Raw genomic sequence first — 22,990 nt, 5'->3', positions numbered from 1 at the left:
CGATTGTCTGTAAACCAGACAAAGAGAGAGGCATTTTTACGCTGTGTAGAAGACTTATATACCATGGGGGTGATCCGCCCAGTCCCAAAAGAGGAACAGGGGCTCGGATTTTACTCAAACCTGTTTGTGGTTCCCAAAAAAGAGGGAACTTTCAGACCAATCTTGGATCTCAAAATTCTAAACAAGTTCCTCAAGATGGAGACTATTCGGACTATTCTACCTCTGATCCAGGAGGGTCAATATATGACCACCGTGGACTTAAAGGATGCGTATCTACATATCCCTATTCACAGATATCATCATCGATTTCTCAGATTCGCCTTTCTAAACAGGCATTACCTGTTTGTGGCCCTTCCTTTCGGGTTGGCCACGGCTCCCAGAATTTTCACAAAGGTGCTAGGGTCCCTTCTGGCGGTTCTACGACCATGGGGCATAGCAGTGGCGCCTTATCTAGATGACATCTTAATTCAGGCGTCAACTTTCCAGCTAACCAAGTCTCACACGGTCATCGTGGAAGGTGAACATAAAAAAGAGTCCTCTCTTCCCTATCGCAAGAGTTTCCTTCCTAGGGACTCTGATAGACTCGGTAGAAATTAAAATATTTCTGACGGAGGTCAGAAAATCAAAACTCTTAACCACTTGCCGAGCTCTTCATTCCATTCCTCGGCCATCAGTGGCTCAGTGTATGGAGGTAATTGGACTCATGGTAGTGGCAATGGACATAGTTCCTTTTGCCCACCTACACCTCAGACCACTACAACTATGCATGCTCAAACAGTGGAATGGGGATTATGCTGATTTGTCTCCTCAACTGCATCTGGACCAGGAGACCAGAGATTCTCTTCTCTGGTGGTTGTCTCAGGACCACCTTTCTCAGGGAATGTGTTTCCGCAGGCCAGAGTGGCTCATAGTAATGACAGATGCCAGCCTGCTAGGCTGGGGTGCAGTCTGGAACTCCCTGAAAGCACAGGGCTTATGGTCTCAGGAGGAATCTCTCCTCTCGATAAATATTCTAGAACTGAAAGCGATATTCAATGCTCTTCAGGCTTGGCCTCAGCTTGCTGCAGCCAAATTCATCAGGTTTCAGTCGGACAACATCATGACTATAGCTTATATCAATCATCAAGGAGGAACAAGGAGTTCTCTAGCGATGATGGAGGTAACCAAAATAATCCGATGGGCAGAGGTTCACTCTTGCCATCTCTCAGCAATCCACATCCCAGGAGTAGAGAACTGGGAGGCGGATTTCCTAAGTTGTCAGACTTTTCATCCGGGGGAGTGGGAACTCCTTCCGGAGGTATTTGCCCAGATGATTCAGCTATGGGGCACAACAGAATTGGATCTGATGGCGTCCCGTCAGAATGAACTTCCTTGTTACGGGTCCAGGTCCCGGGATCCCAAGGCGGTACTGATAGATGCTCTAGCAGTGCCTTGGTCCTTCAATCTGGCCTATGTATTTCCACCGTTTCCTCTCCTCCCACGTCTGGTTGCCAGAATAAGGCAGGAGAGAGCTTCAATGATTCTGATAGCACCTGCGTGGCCACGCAGGACTTGGTATGCAGACCTAGTGGACATGTCCTCGGTTCTACCGTGGACTCTGCCAATGAAGCGGGACCAAGGTCCCTTCACACAACCAAATCTAATTTCTCTGCGTCTGACTGCTTGTAGATTGAACGCCTGATTCTATCAAAGTGTGGTTTCTCTGAGTCGGTCATTGATACCCTGATTCAGGCTAGAAAGCCTGTCACCAGGAAGATCTATCATAAGATTTGGTGCAAATATCTTTATTGGTGTGAATCCAAAGGTTACTCGTGGAGTAAGATTAGGATTCCTAGAATATTGTCTTTTGTCCAAGAAGGTTTGGAGAAGGGATTATCAGTTAGTTCCTTAAAAGGCGGTACTGATAGATGCTCTAGCAGTGCCTTGGTCCTTCAATCTGGCCTATGTATTTCCACCGTTTCCTCTCCTCCCACGTCTGGTTGCCAGAATAAGGCAGGAGAGAGCTTCGGTGATTCTGATAGCACCTGCGTGGCCACGCAGGACTTGGTATGCAGACCTAGTGGACATGTCCTCGGTTCTACCGTGGACTCTGCCAATGAGGCGGGACCTTCTAATCCAAGGTCCGTTCACGAATCCAAATCTAATTTCTCTGCGTCTGACTGCTTGGAGATTGAACGCCTGATTCTATCAAAGTGTGGTTTCTCTGAGTCGGTCATTGATACCCTGATTCAGGCTAGAATGCCTGTCACCAGGAAGATCTATCATAAGATTTGGTGCAAATATCTTTATTGGTGTGAATCCAAAGGTTACTCGCGGACTAAGATTAGGATTCCTAGAATATTTTCTTTTCTCCAAGAGGGTTTGGAGAAGGGATTATCAGTTAGTTCCTTAAAAGGACAAATATCTGCTTTGTCTATTCTTCTACACAAACATCTGGCAGATGTCCCAGATGTTCGAGCATTTAGTCAGGATTTGGTCAGAATCAAGCCTGTATTTAAACCTGTTGCTCCGCCATGGAGCCTAAACTTAGTTCTTAAAGTTCTTCAAGGGGTTCCGGTTGAACCTATGCATTCCATGGATATTAAGCTTCTATCTTGGAAAGTTTTGTTTTTAGTAGCTATCTCTTCGGCTTGAAGAGTTTCTGAGCTATCTGCTTTACAGTGTGATTCCCCTTACCTTGTTTTCCATGCAGATAAGGTGGTTTTGCGTACCAAACCTAGGTTTCTTCCTAAGGTTGTTTCTAATAAGAATATCAATCAAGAGATTGTTGTTCCTTCACTGTGTCCTAATCCTTCATCAAAGAAGGAACATCTGTTGCACAATCTGGATGTGGTTCGTGCTTTAAAGTTCTACTTACAAGCAACTAAAGATTTCCGTCAAACATCTTCATTGTTTGTTGTTTATTCTGGTAAGCGGAGAGGTCAAAAGGCTACGGCTACCTCTCTTTCCTTTTGGCTGAAAAGCATCATCCGTTTGGCCTATGAGACTGCTGGACAGCAGCCTCCTGAAAGAATTACTGTTTATTCTACTAGAGCTGTGGCTTCCACATGGGCTTTTAAAAATGAGGCTTCTGTTGAACAGATTTGTAAAGCGGCGACTTGGTCTTCGCTTCATACTTTTTCCAAATTTTCCAAATTTGATACTTTTGCTTCTTCGGAGGCTATTTTTGGGAGAAAGGTTCTACAAGCAGTGGTGCCTTCCATTTAAGGTCCCTGTCTTGTCCCTCCCTTCATCCGTGTCCTAAAGCTTTGGTATTGGTATCCCACAAGTAAGGATCTTACAAGAGAAAACATAACTTATGCTTACCTGATAAATTTATTTCTCTTGTGATGTATCGAGTCCACGGCCCGCCCTGTTTATTAAGACAGGCATATATATTTTTATTTTAAAACTTTCAGTCACCACTGCACCCTATAGTTTCTCCTTTTTCTTCCTAGCCTTCGGTCGAATGACTGGGGGGTGGAGCTAAAGGAGGAGCTATATAGACAACTCTGCTGTGGGTGCTCTCTTTGCCACTTCCTGTAGGGAAGGAGAATATCCCACAAGTAAAGATGAATCCGTGGACTCGATACATCACAAGAGAAATAAATTTATCAGGTAAGCATAAATTATGTTTTTTCAGAACTTTACTAAAAATTTAAAACTTAAAGATATTTGGCTTATCCAGATCCCAGATTCCAAAATAAATACATAACTTATATAGAACATCAATATAAGGATAACTGGAGGGAATACCAAAAAGCAAAACACGAAAGAGAAACTTTTTTTAATCAACAGATGGTCCAATCAGAGAGATAAAACAATATCCAATTTTTAATAAATATGGCCCTAGATCCGCCAAATTCCTGGTTAATAAAGTAAAGAGCAGAAAGAAAAATAACTTAATAGAAGCAATTAGAGTAGGGGATATTCAGCTTAAGATATACAGAATACTTTTTTTTCAATTCTTTCAGAAGATTTATTCTAAGGATCATATATCTGAAATTAATAAGGAACACTTCTGGGGGGAATTAAGCCCCCCAAGATTTCACCAGATCATCTATTTGAGTTGAATTGAGACATTCAAGTAGATTAAATTGTTCAGGCTACAAAGAGCTCTGCCAATTTGAAAGCTCCAAGTCCAGACCAGATCCCATCTGAGTTCTATAAAATCTTAGTGGATCAAGTAACACCAGTCCTTGCGTCTCTTTTTAATAAATATTATAGACAAAATGACATGTCATCTAATCTTTTTACACTATCTAATGTTGTCCTAATACTAAAAAAAGATAAGGAATTCATGGATTCTTATCGCCCTATCTCCCTCCTCAATTGTGATTATAAATGACTTGCCTCTATTATAGCCAACCGCCTAAAAATGTCTTAGGCCCTCTTATACACCCAGACCAATCTGGATGTATGCAAGGGAGAACATCAATGAAGAATATTAGGACAGTCTTAACCTTGATAGAGTATAACTGGGCCAAAATCTATCTCGACCTCCTAAAAAGCAAAAACCCTCAGACTTTGCCTTGATTACTTTAGATGCAGAAAAGGCTTTCGATTCGATATCCTGGGACCATTTATTTACCTCTCTTGAAAAATTTGGATTGACTGGCCATTTTTTAAAAATTTTATTAAATTAATCTATAAAAACCCTGCCTCTTCTCTTATTATTAATGGCGGCAATTCACCAAATATACTTATTCAGTACTTTGCAGGAATGAGCTAGAAGGGCGTCTTGATCAGTGAAAGAGAGTTTATACTATTCCTATACGCTGATGATATATTTACTCTATATTAGGAATACAAAGGAAACAATACCAAAGTTATTAGATATTTTGATAATTCATAGTTCCTTTACAGACTATAAGTAAATTCTAATAAATCAGAGATTTTATGGATTATTAAGCATAAATATAACTTGACAGAAAATCCTTTTACCTTGGCAACAGAGAAAATAAAGTACCTCGAGATAGTGCTCTCTAAAAATCCAAATCATTGGTATGATTTGAATTACCTTCAACTATGGGCGAATATGTCGGCCTCACTCCGGGATTGGTCGAGACTCTCTCTATCTGCAAAAATAAGTTTTTGATTAAAATAATATTCCCTAAGATTTGTTTCTCATACAAAATTTACTGGTATTTATATAATGAATAAGTAAGAAAGTTTTACTACCAGGGTTTAAAGTTTATATGGGGCACGGGTAAACCCTGCATCTCCATACAAAGGCTTTCTCGATTAAAAGAGGATGGAGGTCTGGCACTGCCAGATATCAAAATATATAATTGGTCTAGTATGGCGAAAATTGCCTTGGACTGGTTAACTGGCTCTGACTACATCTCCATCTAACAAGTGGAAGAGAGTCCGCCTTCCCCTTATTCACTTAGAGCTTTATTACATATCCCTAAAATTGAAAATCTAAAAATTAATATTCCTAAGTACACTATTCGTAATGTAGTCAAGGCTTGGAATAATATTTGTAAAGGGCTAGATATAGATAACTCGAGTTTGATCCTGGCCTCAAAAAGATCTTAAAATACTGATCCAAAACAACCAATTCTATCAAGCTTTTTGAAAATCTGGTGCAAGAATTTGGAGTGAGTAATAAAGATTTTTTTGCCAATCTCCAGATGAGACTTTTTTTAAAAAAAGAGAATTGGTCCCTGGGGTTTTTGGAATCAGTAATCAAGTTATACCAGGCAGCTATGCGTTCTACCTCTCTTCTATATAAAGCCTTTATTTTAAACCAAGGTAAAATTGACTTAAAGGGACACTGAACCCAATTTTTTTTCTTTCATGATTCAGATAGACCATGACATTTTAAGCAACTTTCTAATTTACGCCTATTATCAATTTTCCTTCATTCTCTTGCTATCTTTATTTTAAAAGCAGGAATGTAAATCTTAGCAGCCAGCCCATTTTAGGTTCAGCACCATGGATAGTGCTTGTTTATTGGAGGCTTACATTTACCCACCAATAAGCAAGTATAACCCAGCTTCTCAACCAAAAATGGTCCGGCTCCTATGCATCACTTTCCTGCTTTTTAAATAAAGATAGCAAGAGAACGAAGCAAAAATTGATAATAGGAGTAAATTAGAAAGTTGCTTAACAATTGCATGCTCTATCTGAATCATGAAAGAAAAAAATTGGGTTTGGTGTCCCTTTAAGAAAATTACATTCTAAATGGATAGTAGATCTAGAGAGACTTCACTTTGACAACTTTAAAAATAGTTTTACCAGAATCAATAAATATACTTCTTTAATAACTTGGAAGGAATCACACATGAAATTAGTGAATAGGTCCTATATCACACCTCTTATGAGATCAATAAATCCTCGTAAAAAGATTCCTTGCTCTAGGTGCAATCTATGGGAGGAAGATCTATTACAATGTTTCTGGCAGTGCCCTAAGATTCAAAAACGTTGTTCTCGAATAGGGTTGTGGCTGAATAAATTCTTAAATATGAAAATTACATTCAATAAATATTATATTGTTATTATTTGTTCTGAATGCAAGGGTCATTACAGAGAATTAATCAATACAGCTATCCTCATCACTAGACAGATTATTCTTAAATCTTGGAAGGATAAATTTAGTCCAAGATTCTCTGCTTTTTTAAAAGAGATTAGATTCCAAATAGTCCTGGAGCAGCACGATGCATCAAAAAAGTGAAAAATTATTATGTCTCTTCCATTGGAGACTCAACTCCAAATCTTGTATCCTATGCAACATTACACAGATCTTATGTCAATGATTCTTGCATCTTCTTGGTACCCTACAGAGTGGAAAAAATTGTTTTAATTTTTTTTTCTCTCCGTTTTGTTTAGTCCCATCTTGTTTGGTTTTGTTTCTGGTTAGGTTTATGTGGTGTTGTTAAGATAAGAAAATCCCAACAATAGGTACACATGGAATATTGGTTACTTTTGCTGTGGGTGTCGAATGTTTAACCCATAGATAATGCTTTGGTTGAACCTTAGTACAGTCTACAGATTATGTTTGTATTTCTCTTTTCGGTCGTGGGCTGCACCTTGTGACAATTTATCTTATGTTTTTTTCTCTCTCGCAATTTTGTACTAATGTGCCCTTTTTTGTTTATAAATAAAACTATATATATATATATATATATATATATATATATATATATATTAAAAAAAGGGACTCTGCATATGGCACTCACATAGCCAGAGGACATTTTACAGACATACCACAGTATTTACTAGACTTTATTTCTTTACTGTCTAGGGGCTATTGGGAGACAAACTTTTGAGCTAGTATATTGTGTTTTATATTTGGACCATTGTGTTTTATATTTGTACCTTTTTTCGATTCTACTCATGCTTTTTACATAGGCTATGTTGCTGGACAACATTGTAGCACACTCCCATTTGCTTACACTGCTACTTTTTAAAATTCCTTTGATGGACATTTTAGCGCTGTTGCCCGCTGTCTGATGTCTCCACAGTGTGTCCTGGCTTATTACACTGAAATTTTCAGGCGTGCTATAGAGCCACGCTCCTGTATGGCATCCTTATGCTTTTCAGGGGCTTGTTACTGGAAGTGGTGCTGAGAGAGTTACGTTTTTCCAACCGCAATATTTCCCTCCCTTCTATTCCTGCGCTGTGTTTTAGGGCTCGATTTATCAAGCCCCTATGGCTGCAAGTTCTCATAAGAACTTGCTCGCTGTAATTTATCAAGCAGCGGTCACCAGACCGCTGCTTCCCTTAGATCTTCGCTACCTCTAAGGTGGCGAAATTCAATCTCCGCGGTCGAGTCCGACCGAGGAGATTGACAGCTCCTGCCTGCGCATGATTGGCTGTGCGCGGGCAGGGGCAGGATTGCATGCGAGCGCAAAATTGCGCTCGTGTGCAATGTTGATTACCTACGGGTAATTTCGCCCCGCCACAGGCGAGCTGAGGCATACAGGGGCGCGTATACGTGCCCCTGTACGCCTCAGCTTTGATAAATCTAGCCCTAAGAGTCTGTGTAATCTAACCTACCTGCATTTTTGGCTTCCCTGCAGTCTCAGTGAAGGTGGTTAGATTCTCAAATTTGCTAGAGCAAGGGGTTTGTGTTTTGTGCTCATATTATTATAGAAGTATTATTATGCAAATATTTTCTGCTTCTATTCTTTTATCGTAGTTCATTGTTTTATTCTTCTCTTTCTGGCTTTGCTGTTTTAAGTCCCTGAGTGTTACTGCTGTCTCCAAGTATATGTATATTAAGCTGTCATAACTGTTGGTTTGTTTTTGTTATTTCTGTGTCTGTATTTATTTGTAATGGAGCATACTGGAACTGTCCGCACTACCTTTGATCCTTTAGAGGGTATATCCTCTGATCACTTATTTTTGCACGTTTTCTCCTGTTAACCCCCAGCCCAGCTTTGCAATTCTTGTATGGATCACCTTATGCATTCTGATCATTCTACTGCTGCCCTTGCCTCTAAAGGAATCTGCCCTCCCTTTGTTTGTTCTCCACAAGGGAGTGTTTCAGATGTTGCTCCAGGATTTAAAGATTTTGTTCTCTCAGCTGTCTCTGAAATGTTGGTGGCTATGCCTCCTCCAATTAAATGTAAAAGTTTTTATTGCTGATAATCAATCTGCTGATCTTCTCAATCTGAATCTCATAAAGTCATATCAGCTAAACAGCTTCTCAGACACATGAGAGATGTCTTCTGAAAGTCCATAAGCCTTCTGATAAAAATCTGTTAAGCATTTGGATTACTTTCTGCTATAGCTTTAGAGGTTTTTCCAGTACCTAAGGCGATCTTTGAAATAATCACTATGAAGTGGTTGAAGCCTGACATTCCTTATAATCCAGCAGCAAATTTTAAAAGGATTCCCTTTACTTGCTTCTAACATAGGAAAACTGTTCATAAGGTGAATGGTGCAATTTCACATTTGACTAAGCGTACAACTAGTACTTCTTACAAAGAATTAACACTAAGAAAATGAAGTTATGAGTTCTGACCAGAAGAGCTTTCTGGCTCAAATCATAGTCAGCTGATAAGGTGTCAAAATCTGTACTTCTATCTCTTCCTTTTCAATAAAGTATCTTGTTTGGGCCTGGTCTATAGATGCCATAATTCATACGGTGACAGAAGGAAAAGGAGCTTTTCTTCATAAGTACAAGAAGTCCAAGAGAAAAATCAGAGCTACTGCTTGTTTTCATTTCTTTTGTCAATCTAGGAACTGAAAAACCTCTTCCTCTTCACAGAACTTTATGAAAGTATAATTCAAATTGGAACAAACTGTCAAAAAAGCCTTCCTTCTTTACCAAATCAGCATGAAGGTGCAGCCCCCAATCTACACTCTCTTCTGGTAGGGAACAGATTATGCCTTTTTCATTTAGCCTGGTCTCTGTCTGTTCAAGACCCTTGTGTTTTAAACATTGTTTCCCAGGGATGCAAAATAGACTTCAAGTCAAGGCCTCCCAAAGAGTTTTTTTTTCTTCTGTCCCAAGTTCTAAAAGACCCTGTAAAAGCACAAGCCTTTTTTTCACTGTGCTCAGAATCTGGAACACATGGTTATGATAGTTCCAGTACCTGTGTTGGAAAAAGGCCAAGGTTTTTATTACAACCTCTTTATATTTCCCATAAAAGAGGGAACTATCAGTCCTATTTTGGATTTTGTAATAAGGAAAAAAAACAATGGCACTACTTGAGTAAATTGAACGTTCCCATATAATTGATTATAAAGTATTATATAAATCACAAAAGGGGATGGTGCTTGTACTGAAAAATGGATTCAGGACTAATCAGTAAGAAGCTGAAAAAAGGAGTACAAATTTAGCACTCATAATGTTCTATTGTAGTGAATACTGTGGACAGAGGCAGATAAAGAAAATTAAAACTTAACTTTTACTATATAAGCTTAAAAAAGGGGGCAAAAAATTAGCATACTATTAAAACATGCAAATGCCTGATAGAGTTAGTAACATATTTGATACAGCCCTTTGATACAGCCACAATGGCGAAACGCATCAGTGACATCCCTGTTCCCCTTCTCTCCGTCTATTTAAGAGCAATGCCTGATTTAATAGAGTTTAATAATTGGTATTAATAGGTAATCGGTATTAATAGTTAACCAGCACTTTTTTGATGGTTTCTCACCAGGTGACATAACCTGGCACCTTTAACTTGAGCCTTTATATTTTATATAACGGTATTTAACAGGTATAGGCCTCTGGTATAACCAGAGAGGTAATCTGTATCAACAACAGGTATTAATAGGTAACAAGTATTAATAGGTAATTGGCACTCTTTTAAAGGTCTCTCACAACCTGGTACCTTAAACTTGAGCCTTTATATATTGTTCATAACGGTATTTAACAGGTAGAGATCTCTGGTATCACCAGAGAGAAAATTGCTTTTTAGCTGCTTCAAACAACCTGGCTCCTTTATTTAAGTGCCTTTATATTTATACCAATAATTTGGAGCAGTAAATAACTGGTAACTAACTGGTATAGGTCTCTGGCATTTCCATAGAAGGATACTTTCTATTTACAGTGGTAACTAATTGGTAAACACTCTCTGGCATCTCCAGAGAAACCAGAGTAAAGACCAACAGTTTCTCTATAAATAAGGATTAGCCACGTGATATGATTTATTTCTAACAATAACGGTAACCACTAGGTACCACTTCAGTTATTACCAGATAGGGAATCTGTTCATTCATCTTGTTTTCCCATTATTCTGAGTACTCATATATTTATCCCAAACTCACAGTAGTAACTAATAGATATGGGTCCCTGATATACCTAGAGGAAAACTTACAGCGGCAACTAATTAACAACTTTAGGATTCCCAGAGAAGTCATTTTCATTATTAGCACCTATTGGGACATACTCCTACTCTATTTAGAAATTATTACTATACCTTTACCTATTAACCACTAGCTGAATTAACTATATGAAATCCTAAGCCACCGTATATTTAGGGAGTATTTGAGCAGTGGATTTCTTACTCTGTTATATGTTACTAACTCTATCAGACATTTGCATGTTTTAATAGTATGCTAATTTTTTGTCCCCTTTTGTAAGCTTATAAAGTAAAAGTTAATTTTCTTTATCTGCCTCTGTCCACAGACTCCTCAAGAGTCGAGATTACCAATAAACATCTTAGAGCTCCGTGCAATCTTTAGGGCTCTTCAGTGCTGGCCTCCCATGAAAGAAGAGACTTTTCTGTGTTTTCAGTCAGACAGTATCACAGCAGTGGCCTATGTCAATCATCAATGGGGAACTCTCAGTGCCCTAGAGATGGAGGTTTCTTGGATTTTACATGGGCAGAGAACTATCTCTGTGCTATTTTAGCAATTCATATCCCAGGTGTGAACAACTGGGTTGGAGGCTATCTCAGTCACAAGTCCCTTCATACAGGGGAATGGCCTCTTCATATGAATGGCTTCCTAGATATTTTGCAAGATGCAGGGACCCATGATATGTCCAGTAATTAAATCAGTTTCTCCTCCTTCAAACCTTAATATTGTTCTAAGAGTTTTGCAGGCCTGTCCTATTGAGCCTATGTATTATTTAGACATTTAGCTTCTGTCTTGGTAGGTATTGTTTCTTTTAGCAATCTCTTCTGCCGGAAGAGTTTCTGAATTGTTTTCTTGTGAACCTCCTTTTCATGTTTTTTTTTCACAGGATAAGGCAGTTTTAAGGACAAAATTAGATAATTTTTTTTACCAAAGGTGATTTCATCTGATGAAATTAATATTTGGTTGTTCCTTTTCTTTGTCCCAATTCAAGAATTTAAAAGAAAGGCTCCTACATAATTTTAGATGTAGTGAGAGCATTGAAATACTACTTACATGCTACAAAGGATTTTAGACAATTCTCAAGTTTTATTTATTCTTCTCTTGGTCCATGCAAAGGCCAGAAGGCCACAGCTGTTTCTTTAGATTCTTGGCTAAAACTCTTTATTTACAAGGCTTACTTAGAGGCAGGAAAGACTCCCCCAAAATTCACTTCCTGAGCTTTTAAAAATGAGGCTTCTATTGAACAAATTTACAAGGCAGTAACATGGTCATCAACATACCTTTACAATTTCTACCACTTTTTGATGTTTTTGCTTCTTCTGAAGCGGCTTTTTGTAATGAAAGTGGTGAGAGTCCACTAAACCCGCCCATATTTCAATTTTATATGATCTATTTTTTTTTCTGTTGGCAGTTCTAGTTTGAACATAATTTTCCCTGCTTTTTCCTTTCCTACCTTTCTACTTCTCCTTTCTTGGCTGTACATCAGACTAGCATACCATAGAGGTGGCGGGTTTAAGTGCTCTGGAAGTTTTTGGTATCTTTGCCTCCTCCTAGTGGCGAGGAGTAATGGCTCATGAACTTTTACCACCATTAAATAAATGAATTTATTAGGTAAACCTAAATTATGTTTTTCTCACCATAAAACTCCAAATAAAACATGTCATCTGACTAAAAAAGCTATTGCATTTCTTACACAAGCAATATGTTTTATTATTTATTATTTTATTATTTATTATTATTTCCTGTTCTTAAAAGTGTGTGTACAACATCAATTCCGAAAAAGTGGGGACAGTATGGAAAATGCAAAAACAAAGAGTGATTTGAAAATTCAGTTCACCTGTACTATATTGAAAATACATTATTAACACATTAATGTTTTTTTCAAATCTGATAACTGCAGCATGTTCCAAAAAAGTTGGGACGGGGCAATTTAGGACTAATAGCGATGTGACAAGTTGAAAGAAGAAGGTGATGTGAAACAGGAAAGGCAATCGTGTAAACATAGTATATAAGAAGCCTCCAAAAACAGATGCGTCAGCGAATTATCCAACACTTTGAGAAAAACATTCCCCAAAGACAAATCGGTAGGATTTTGGGCATTTCACCTTCTACAGTGCACAAGTTAAATTAATTAAAGATTCAAGGAATCTGGTCAAATCTCGGCGCGTAAAGGGCAAGGCCGAAAACCACTTCTTAATTTATGTGATCTCTGATCCCACAGCAGTCTGTAATGGATATCCTGACATGGGCTTGGGAATACTTTTTTTTTTAAACTTTATTTTTATTCATTTTGTTAAGGAAGGCAATAACAGTGTAGATACTAATCATGTAGATTCATCCTACCAATAAAAGACATAAATCAGTTTCATTGGGAGACGCAGCTCCACTGTTAATTTCACTGTTTCACAGTCCCTACCTACCCTCCTTTTTCACATTATTTATAAAACCCAGAACAACAACAAAAAAACGGGGGGGGGGGGGGGGGGATTCAAGATTAGTAAGGTTACCATATGCCTTATAAGACCATTTCGAGATTTCCTGAAAGGATATATCAGTCTATTTCTTGGGGCGAAAATATTTTAATGAATGCAGACCATCTGGAGTTATGTCTTGGTCAGAGTTTAAATCAGTATCCAGCTGTTCGATAATACATTGTTTTTTAAGGTAATTTTTAATTTCGCTGATGCTAGGAATATTTCTCTCCCTCCACTTCCTAAAAATGTAATTTCTGGAAGCCAAAATTATTAAATTAAGAATTTTATTGTCCTCTAGTGTTCCAAAAAATTATTATTCGTAACGATAACTGAATTTAATTTTAAGGGTATTAGTTGCCCAAAATTCTATTTTCTTCCAGAATTGATTAATCTTAGGGCATGACCAAACCATATGGATTAAATCTGACGCTATCAGGGCACATTTAGGAAATTTATTAAATTGAAGGTTATGCCATTTAAACCCTTTCTCCGGGGTATAATATGTACGGTATATCAATTTTAAATGAGACTCCCTCTAATTTGCGGATAGCGTAGTATGGACAGCCACTGCAAGAGATCTCTTTACATAGTCCAAAGTAATAGTGCAATTCTGGGTTGAGCCCACCCATTTTTGCTCTATATCAGTTAGATTCAAGTCACCCCTTTGAGAAACACGATAGTCATACTAAATTGAAATAGAAAAGAGGCCACTCTAGGCGAGTAGTGGCAAGCCATCTAATTTGCCCCAGGACCAAATTCAGGCAAAGATAGGGTGATCTTCAGGGGGTTAGTGTTAGGTTTTTTTAAGGGGGGATTGGGTGGGTTTTAGAGTAGAGGTGTGTGGGTGGTGGGTTGTAATGTTGGGAGGGGGGTATTGTATTTTTTTTACAAGTAAAAGAGCTGATTACTTTGGGGCAATGCCCGGCAAAAGGCCCTTTTAAGGGCTATTTGTAATTTAGTATAGGGTAGGGCTTTTTATTATTTTGAGGGGCTTTTTAATTTTATTAGGGGGATTAGATTAGGTGTAATTAGTTGTAATTTAGTTTATTTAATTTAATTAATTGTAGGTAGTTTAGGTAATTAGTTTAATGATAGTGTAGTGTTAGGTGTAATTGTAACTTAGGTTAGGGTTTATTTTACAGGTCATTTTGTACTTATTTTAGCTAGGTAGTTATTAAATAGTTAATAACTATTTAATAACTATTGTACCTAGTTAAAATAAATACAAACTTACCTGTAAAATAAATATAAACCCTAAGCTAGCTACAATGTAACTATTAGTTATATTGTAGCTAGCTTAGGGTTTATTTTATAGGTAAGTATTTAGTTTTAAATAGGATTAATTTATTTAATTATGTTAAATTAATTTTGTATCATTTAAATTATATTTAAGTTAGGGGGGGTTAGGGTTAGACTTATGTTTAGGGGTTAATCATTTTATTATAGTGGCGGCGGCGTTGGTGGCGGCAGATTAGGGGTTAATAAATTTAATATAGTTGTGGCGACATTGGAGGGGGCAGATTAGGGGTTAATAAATATAATGTAGGGTTTGGCAATGTTAGGGGCAGCAGATTAGGGGTTCATTAGTATAATGTAAGTGGCGGCGGAGTCCGGAGCTGCAGATTAGGGGTTAATAATATAATGTAGGTGGTGACGATGTCAGGGGCGGCAGATTAGGGGTTAATAAGTGTAAGATTAGGGGTGTTTAGACTCGGGGTTCATGTTAGGGTGTTAGGTGCAGACATAACTTTTATTTCCCCATAGGAAATAATGGGGCTGCGTTAGGAGCTGAACGCTGCTTTTTTGCAGGTGTTAGGCTTTTTTTCACCCAGCTCAGCCCTTTTGTTTCCTATGGGGCAATCGTGCACAAGCACGTTTTGACAGCTTACTGCTACCGCAAGCAAAGCTGGTATCAAGGTGAGATGTGGAGCTAAATTTTGCTCAAGGCTCACTTTTCTGAGGCTAACGCCGTCTTAAAGAAAACTCGTAATACCAGCGTTGGCTTAAGGGAGCGGTAAGAAAAAAAGGAGCGTTAGCCCCGCAAGCCTTACCGACAAAAACTTGTGATCTAGCCCAGTGGTTGCCAACCGCGGTCCTCAAGGACCCCCAACAGTCCTGGTTTTCATTATAGCTAAACCAGTGCACAGGTGAAGTAATCAGCTGATCTGTAACCAACCTGCTCTCATCCATCAGCTGATTATTTCACCTGTGCACTGGTTCAGCTATAATGAAAACCAGGACTGTTGGGGGTCCTTGAGGACCGCGGTTGGCAACCACTGATCTAGCCGTTAATTCCCTGTTATCAAGATTAAACTCCTTTTTTTATTCTTTAAAGGTTTTTATATTTTGTGCAGTTTGATCTATAAATTGTGTAATGAAAATCAAGCCTTTCCTTTGTCAATTCCTGAATACTAAGGATTGCACACCCTCCTGAAACTCTGGGTTCCCTAAGATTATCTGTTTTTTCGGTATGTTCGTATCGATTTTCGAGAGCATTCCAATTTTTTTCCAAGCCTGGATTACTGTATAGATCGATTTTAAATTGGTTCACTTGTTTTGGGATTATGTGAAGTGGGCAATCAATAAGAGAAATGGGAAGAAAAGGATGTGTCATATTTGCTTCTAGGCTATTGTTGGTAAAATAGTCCAATGTCATAATCCAATCAATGGCAATACATCCTAAAAAACACAAATTGTACATATTTAAATCCGGAAGGACCAAACCGCCACTTGAATTGGGGAGAAACAAAGAAACAACATTTTCAGAGAAATTCTGGGCCTTTTGTTTTGCCAAATGAAGTAACGAAGTGCCGTGTTAAGGCCTTTGATGTCAATTTACTTAAGTTCGGGATATTAACTGCAGTATTAGATAGGTATACAAGAAGATCATCAACATACAACGCAACTTTTAATTCCTTTTCCCCTATTCTTATTCCTTCAATTTGACATCTGATCTTTATGGCTAGTGGTTCGATGGCCAAGTCAAACAGTAATGGGGAGAGGGGACAACCTTGACGCGCTCCTCTGTTGAGGTTGATAGTAGGAGTTTCTGTATTGTTAATAAGCAGCTTGGTAGAGGAATGCTTATATAGATTATTAACTAGATTTAACAGATTATTCCTAAAACCAAACTGATACATTGTGTCCAACAGGTGATCATGGTGTACACAATCAAAAGCTTTTTCAGCATCTATAGCAACAATTGCAGCATGGTAATCAACATTATTACTGAGCTCCATGTTCTTAAAGTAATCAATAGTTAGAAGAAGCTCTCATTTTAGCAGCCGAATTCCGCCTGAGTAAGAAACCTGCTTGATCTTTATGGATGACATCAGGAATGACTTGTTGTAGTCTCTTTGCTAAAATAGAAGTAAGGATTTTGTAATCTACATTGAGCAGACCAATAGGCCTGTAGCATTCTTTTTTTAGGGGATCTTTCCCCTGTTTAAGAATTAATGTTGTCTGTGAAATTCTGGGAGATCTGACCTTCATCTATGAAAAAGTAATTAAACAGTCTAGTTAAATGTAGGGAAATATTAGGAACCAGTATTTTATAAAATTTGTTTGGTAATACATCTGGACCTGGGGCTTTTTAAGTTTTTTATACACCGTGTAATTTCAGATTCAGAAATGGGAGCATTAATTGCAGCATTTGAGTTACTGCTAATAGATGGGAATATCATGTCTCTCCAGAATTCTTCTCTGGCTAACTCGTCCGAATTCTTAGAAGAATATAAATTCTTATAATAGTCATATAATAACTTTCAAATTTCTTCCGTGGAATAAATTCTATTCCCTTTCTCATAGATTGACTCAATCAGTGTAGATTTTTTACTAGACTGGCTAATAGTCTCCCACCTTATTACCATTGCCTGGAATTTTAAATCTGCTTGAGTTGCACGGTATAATAGAAAAGTATCAAGTGTAACTCCTAGGCCGCGGACTTGGGGTGATGGGGAGATAGTGGTGTCACCAACAGTCAGTGGCGTATTAAGGTTTTGTGCTGCCCTAGGCACTCAAAATTCTGCTGCCCCCTATCCCCCTCTCCCTAAAAGGTTTTAGGCCTTTTTTAGCTGTGATTTTTTTTTGGTCAGGGAATAAAGTGATTTTTTATGGCATTTTCAAAATAAATGTTCACACAGTCACAGATACACACAGAGATATACACATACACACATATACACAAACACACCTATCGCTGCAGTATACAAAAACAAACAGATTTCTTGAAACAATACTTCCCCTCACACAATACTAAGTGCTGGTAGCCAACAGAACTAAAGGCAATAGCTAGCTGAATAAAAGAAAGGTTCAGAGCTACCACTAAACTGTAAGCTCCATGGGCAGTCTATTATGCCCCCTAGAATGTAAGCTCTTTGGGCAAAATCTCCCTTACATACCTGTATAATACTTCTAAAATAACTGTAAGCTTCTTACTAATATAGTCACAAAAAAGTGCTGTCCCCTCCTAATCTGCTGCCCTAGGCCGGTGCCTTGTTTGCCTAGGCCAAAATACGCCCCTGCCAACAGTGATAGTAAAGTTAGAAACTGGAGTAGAATTAGATGGGGGGATTAGAAGAAGCTCAGTCTTGGAGATGTTGATTTTTAGGTGGTGAGAGGCCATCCAGTAGGAAATGCCAGATCAATGATTGGGGAAAGGACAGAAGGAGAGAGTGCAGGGGTGGAAAGGTAGATCTGAGTATCATCAGCATAGAGGTGATAGTTGAAGCCATATCTACTGATAAGTTTACCCAGTGAGGAAGTATAAATCGAGAAGAGTAGAGGGCCTAGAACAGAGTGGATCCAGGAGAGGGCAATGTCACAGAGCCCAAGGGAGCTGAGAGTCCGTAGGAGGAGGGGATGGTCAACAGTGCCAAAGGCAGCAGACAGGTCAAGTAAGATAAGTATAGAATAGTGGCCATTGTTTTTAGCAGAAAGAATATCTTTAGTAACCTTGGTGAGGGCAGTCTCAGTTGAGTGTTGGGGACGGAAGCCAGCCTGCAGGGGGTCAAGCAATGAGTTGGAGGAGAGGAAGTGGGTTTGGCGATTGAAAACTAGTTTTTCCGGGACTTTTGAAGCTAGCAGAAGCAGTGATGTATTGCGGTAGTTTGCAGGAGAATTTGGGTCGAGGGAGGGTTTTTTTGAGGATGGGGTGACCTTTGCATGTTTGAAGGATGATGAAATGAACCAGTAGTAAGGGATCAGTTGAAATATGTGAGTAAGAGCTGGGGTGAGGGTAGAAGACAGAGAAGGTATTAGATGTGAAGGGATAGTGTCAAGTGGGCAGGTAGTGAGGTGTGAGGAAGATATTAGGGAACTCACTTCATTCTCAGTGGTTGGGGGAAAGGTACTGAGAGTGGTGGAGGGGGTGACCGGGGGCGGAGATGGAAGGTTGCAGTCTTGTGGTGGGATGTTACTTCGGATGGTAAGTGTTTTGTTGAAAAAGTAATCTGCTAAGTCTTGAGCACTAAAGCCAAATGAAGGGGGGGTGCAGATGGATAGAGGAGAGTGTTGAAAATGGAGAAGAGACGTTTAGGGTTTGAGGAGTGAGAAGATATGACAGAAGAGAAGTAGTTTTGTTTGGCTAAGTGAAAAGCAGAGGAGTAAGAATAAAGAATGAACTTATAGTGTATGAAATCAGATTCAGAGCGGGATTTCCTCCAGGCACGTTCAGCAGCACGGGAGCATTTTTTGTAGATAGCGTATTTGCTGAGAGTGCCAGGGCTGGAGCTGACGACACAGGGTTTTGCGTATTTGTGGAGGAGCAAGGGTGTCGAGTGCAGAGGAGAGAGTATTGTTATAGTGGTTTGTAGCAAGGTCAGGGAAGGATACCGGGGAGGCATTTTTGAATAAGGTTAGAAAGTTGGAGAGGATCCAGGGTGTGCAGATTTCTACAGGTGAGGGGGCTGGGGGGGGGAGAAATAGGTTTAGCATGTACATTGAGATTATAGGTGAGTAGTTGGTGGTCTGAGATGGGAAATGGGCGACAGGTGACATCAGAAGGAGAGCAGAGGTAGGAGAATACCAGATCGATAGATTGTCCATCACAGTGAGTAGGGAATAGGGTGGGTTGTGAGTGAGAGAAGTTTAGAGGCAGCAGGGGCAGATGGGTTATCAATGGGGATGTTGAAGTCCCCTAGGATTAGAGCAGGTGTATTTGTAGAGAGAAAGTGAGAAAGCCAGACAGCAAAGTTGTCAAGGAATTGGGAGGTTGGTCCAGGGGGGCAATAGATAACTGCCATCTTTAGGGAGAGGGGCAAGAAAAGACAGATGCAGTGGACTTCAAAGAAGGAGAAGGAGAGAGATGGATGCAGGTGCTGATAGGAGCAGGAGGGGGATAGTAAGATTCCAACACCGCCACCATGTCTCTCACCTGGCCTAGGTGTGTGGCTAAAATGGAGACCACCGTGCGTGAGAGCAGCAATGGAAGCAGTGTCAGAGGAAGATCACCAGGTTTCAGTAATTGTTAGAAGATTGAAAGTGTTAGAAACAGACAGACAGAGCGAGCATTCCAGAGGGCACAAGAAAAGAGAGGGGATAAGTGCTGTGGGTTAATGGAGATGAAATTGTTAGGATTGCGTGACCTGGAGTTTGTATTGTGAGAGACTGAGCGAGAGTGTAAAAGTGCGGTGATTGCTGCAGGACCAGGGTTAGGAGAGAGGTCACCAGCAGCAAGCGGTAGTAGGAGTGTGAGTGACAGAAGGTGAGAGTGAGACTTGTAGGAGCGCATATAACTAGACACAGGAGAATATGATGGGGAAGTATTTCTAAGGAGGCAGCGTAGTTCATGAGAGGACAGCATAGGGGATAAGAGAAGGGAGGGAGAGATAAGGATAGTGTGGGGATTATTGATGTTATAAGGGCATGTAGGGAGTTTTAGGAAAATGGCAGACAGAGCAAAAAGGACATAGAGAGCATTGTGCAGGTGTATAGTTAGTAAAGATTACCTGTTAGTGGGGTCTGCAGTTTCCCCTCCAGTTTCTAAACTCCAGTTCTTAACTCAGCCACTTATAATTCAGAGCCAAGGCTTTGCAGAGCCAGTGCTCAGCTGTATATAGCAGTGAAATTAGAGTGTATATATATATATATGTGTATATGTGTATGTATGTATAAAAAAAAATTGTGTGTTAAAACCTAAACGTTTCATTTGTGAAATGTAGCAAACAAGAAAGTGAGGAAAGAGAGAGCCACCGAAGGCACAAGCGTAAGAAGAGCAAGCGATGCAAAGAAGAGAAAGAAACTTGTGAAGACATCATGACAGGAGTGAAGAAACGAGATGTGAGGGAGTGAACTATTGGGCGCTCATGACTCTAAAATGTATAATCCAGGATCAGTCTAACACACATTTGTGATATTATGTAAACTAGATCTGTGATTCAGTATGTGCTGTGTAGCGAAAGGCAAAAGGTGAACAGCTAACGGTGTAGTATGTAGCTGAGAGGAGTGCAACATAGTCTGGTGAATATGATAACAGCCATATTTAGAATCACTCCTGTTTACCAGCTGCTCATGTTCTGCAGCATTTGAAAAGGCTGAGAAAATACAGTTTATTCTCTAACAAAACTGGTGCAAATGTGTAGCAAACAAAATGTTATATCTATATATTCATAGGTGAAATAGCTGCATAATTTGTATGTAGACTTCTCATTGCTAAACAGTTATATTGTGAGAATTTTATAGCGCTTTGTTTCCTTTTGGTCTTTATGGTGTGTTTTTATATATTTACTAAGACAACCGACCTTTAGAACGGCAGATAACAAAAAGTGCAAGTAGTGCACTATATTCTCTGTAAAAAGCATCAAGCTTAGATTCAAATGAAATCCCCTGTTATAACTATTGGGTTTTACCCAGTTCACAAGGTTTGAGTTCGAATCCTATAACAAAAATGTACCCATTATACCTTCAGCATCCAACTCTTTAATGTGTTGATATATTTGTGGTAATACAGAATAAAAATTATGTTGAATCTACTACTAATTTGGATTGGACATACAACACCAAGATTTATTTCTTGTGTGTGACAATGCTACTATAGAATTCAATAATTACACCTGGGCAATTAAATGATTTCACTATAAATAAGGTTGAAATTGCATAGAGGTTCTTCCGAAGCATCAGCAGAGGTTCCAATCTCAGACTTGTACTGCAAGTGTTTTACACTTAGAGCAATAACTGTAGTTCTTAAACTTTTGATGAAGTGGGCGGAAAGGCCACAATTATCCATTTTTCAAGACACAAACATGATGGCTGTGTCCCACCACTGACATAATCCTTAAAGGGACAGTCAACACTAGATTTTTTGTTGTTTTAAAAGATAATCCCTTTATTACCCATTCCCCAGTTTTGCATAACCAACACAGTTATATTAATATACTTTTTAACTCTGTGATTACCTTGTATCTAGGAACCTTCTGACAGCCCCCTGATCACATGACATTTTATTTATTATCTATTGACTTTCATTTTAGCCAATTAATGCAATTAGAGCAGTGTCATTTATAGTGATTGTTTACAGACCTAGTGACTTGATTTGTTTGCTCCTAAACCTGCATCAAAATGGAAGCATTTTACACGTGATCTTTCTAAGCGATCATCCTCATTAAACTGTGTCTTGTAGAGTTGAAGAATCACTCAACACACATCTCTTCCAGTAGTAGTGGTGGATATATCAAATTATGTGGTTGTGCCTTTTTAAAGGGATGGTAAACAACCAAAAAACAATGCATTTTATACTAACGTTATAACTGTGGCTAACCTTGTCTGCATAAGAAGCCCAGATTGGCTCTTCCAAATAAGGCAAATGGTTTGGCTATTGAAATATTAATGGTTTTCATATGCTTCCTAAATTTGTAATAAAAAAGATTTGCCTAAATTTAATTGAGAATTTGTTTTTAGTGAAGCAGTGTTGTTAAAGTAGTGAAACCATAATCAACAAAATCTTACCCAGTTAACCAATGTTTAATATATATTACTGAAGAACATTAAGAACATTTTTTCTTAAAGAAAAAAAAACACAAAGCGTTCCATAAAGAACACTAATGGGAGAACTTTTGCAGTGTTTTATTTGGGTATCATCTTTTGTGAAAATCATGGTACAGTCCAACAATAACAGTTCTTGCAAGTCCACACAAATCATTTTATGATTCCTGATACAGGGATATGTGATTTTTACATTACTTATTTATCTTTACAAACTAACAAAGCATCCCCTATTCATCACTTACAATGAAGATAAAACGGTTAAAATAAGATAATAAATCTAGCATAAGATGACACAAGAAATGTTAATACATTGCAGGTTTAGTTCCAGACCACTGCAATAAAGCGAATTTGGGAATAAAGTGAACCACACACATTTTTTTATTTCCTGGTGCATATAAAAGTTCTGTTTACACTATATTGTAGTCTATTAAGTTTGCAATAGCGTTATCTCTAAAAAAAAAATGTTTACCATCATCTGAGCCTTCAGCAAGTCCTAATATTTTTGCTGCTGTGTGTCTGAATTCATGTGTATTTATGTGTTTACATGTGTATATAATTTGGAAAAATTACTCAGATAGACTTGCTTGACACAGGATTGCCACAAACCTTTAATTTGTAAAAAGAGCAATATCTGCAAAGCAATAAAGTGAAGCGCAATAAAATGAGGTACACCTGTAATTCCATTTGGGCACCCAAACCTTTAAGCCATCTAGGACTGCACTGTGGTATCCAGGGAGGTCTAAAGGGACATACAGGGAAAAAAAGAAAATGCTCTTAAGTGTTAGATCATTTTA

The 22,990-nt window shown here is 38.6% G+C and overlaps 1 protein-coding gene across 1 annotated transcript in view; it reads left to right on the top strand.

Annotated features, from left to right (window-relative positions):
- Window positions 1–20,894, top strand: part of LOC128639521 (pre-mRNA 3'-end-processing factor FIP1-like) — a 160,245-nt gene extending 139,351 nt beyond the window's left edge. Inside the window, exon 7 of the mRNA XM_053691664.1 lies at window positions 20,375–20,894. Coding sequence (XP_053547639.1) covers window positions 20,375–20,504 — 130 coding nt within the window. The 3' untranslated portion in view covers window positions 20,505–20,894. The remainder of the gene's footprint in view (window positions 1–20,374) is intronic.
- The last annotated feature ends 2,096 nt before the right edge of the window (window positions 20,895–22,990 follow it).

The sequence above is a fragment of the Bombina bombina genome, chromosome 1 (assembly GCF_027579735.1).
Source record: "Bombina bombina isolate aBomBom1 chromosome 1, aBomBom1.pri, whole genome shotgun sequence".
Classification (NCBI taxonomy): Eukaryota; Metazoa; Chordata; class Amphibia; order Anura; family Bombinatoridae; genus Bombina; species Bombina bombina.
The sequence above is the reverse complement of the archived record's forward strand: the minus strand, read 5'-3'. Positions and strand labels throughout refer to the sequence as shown.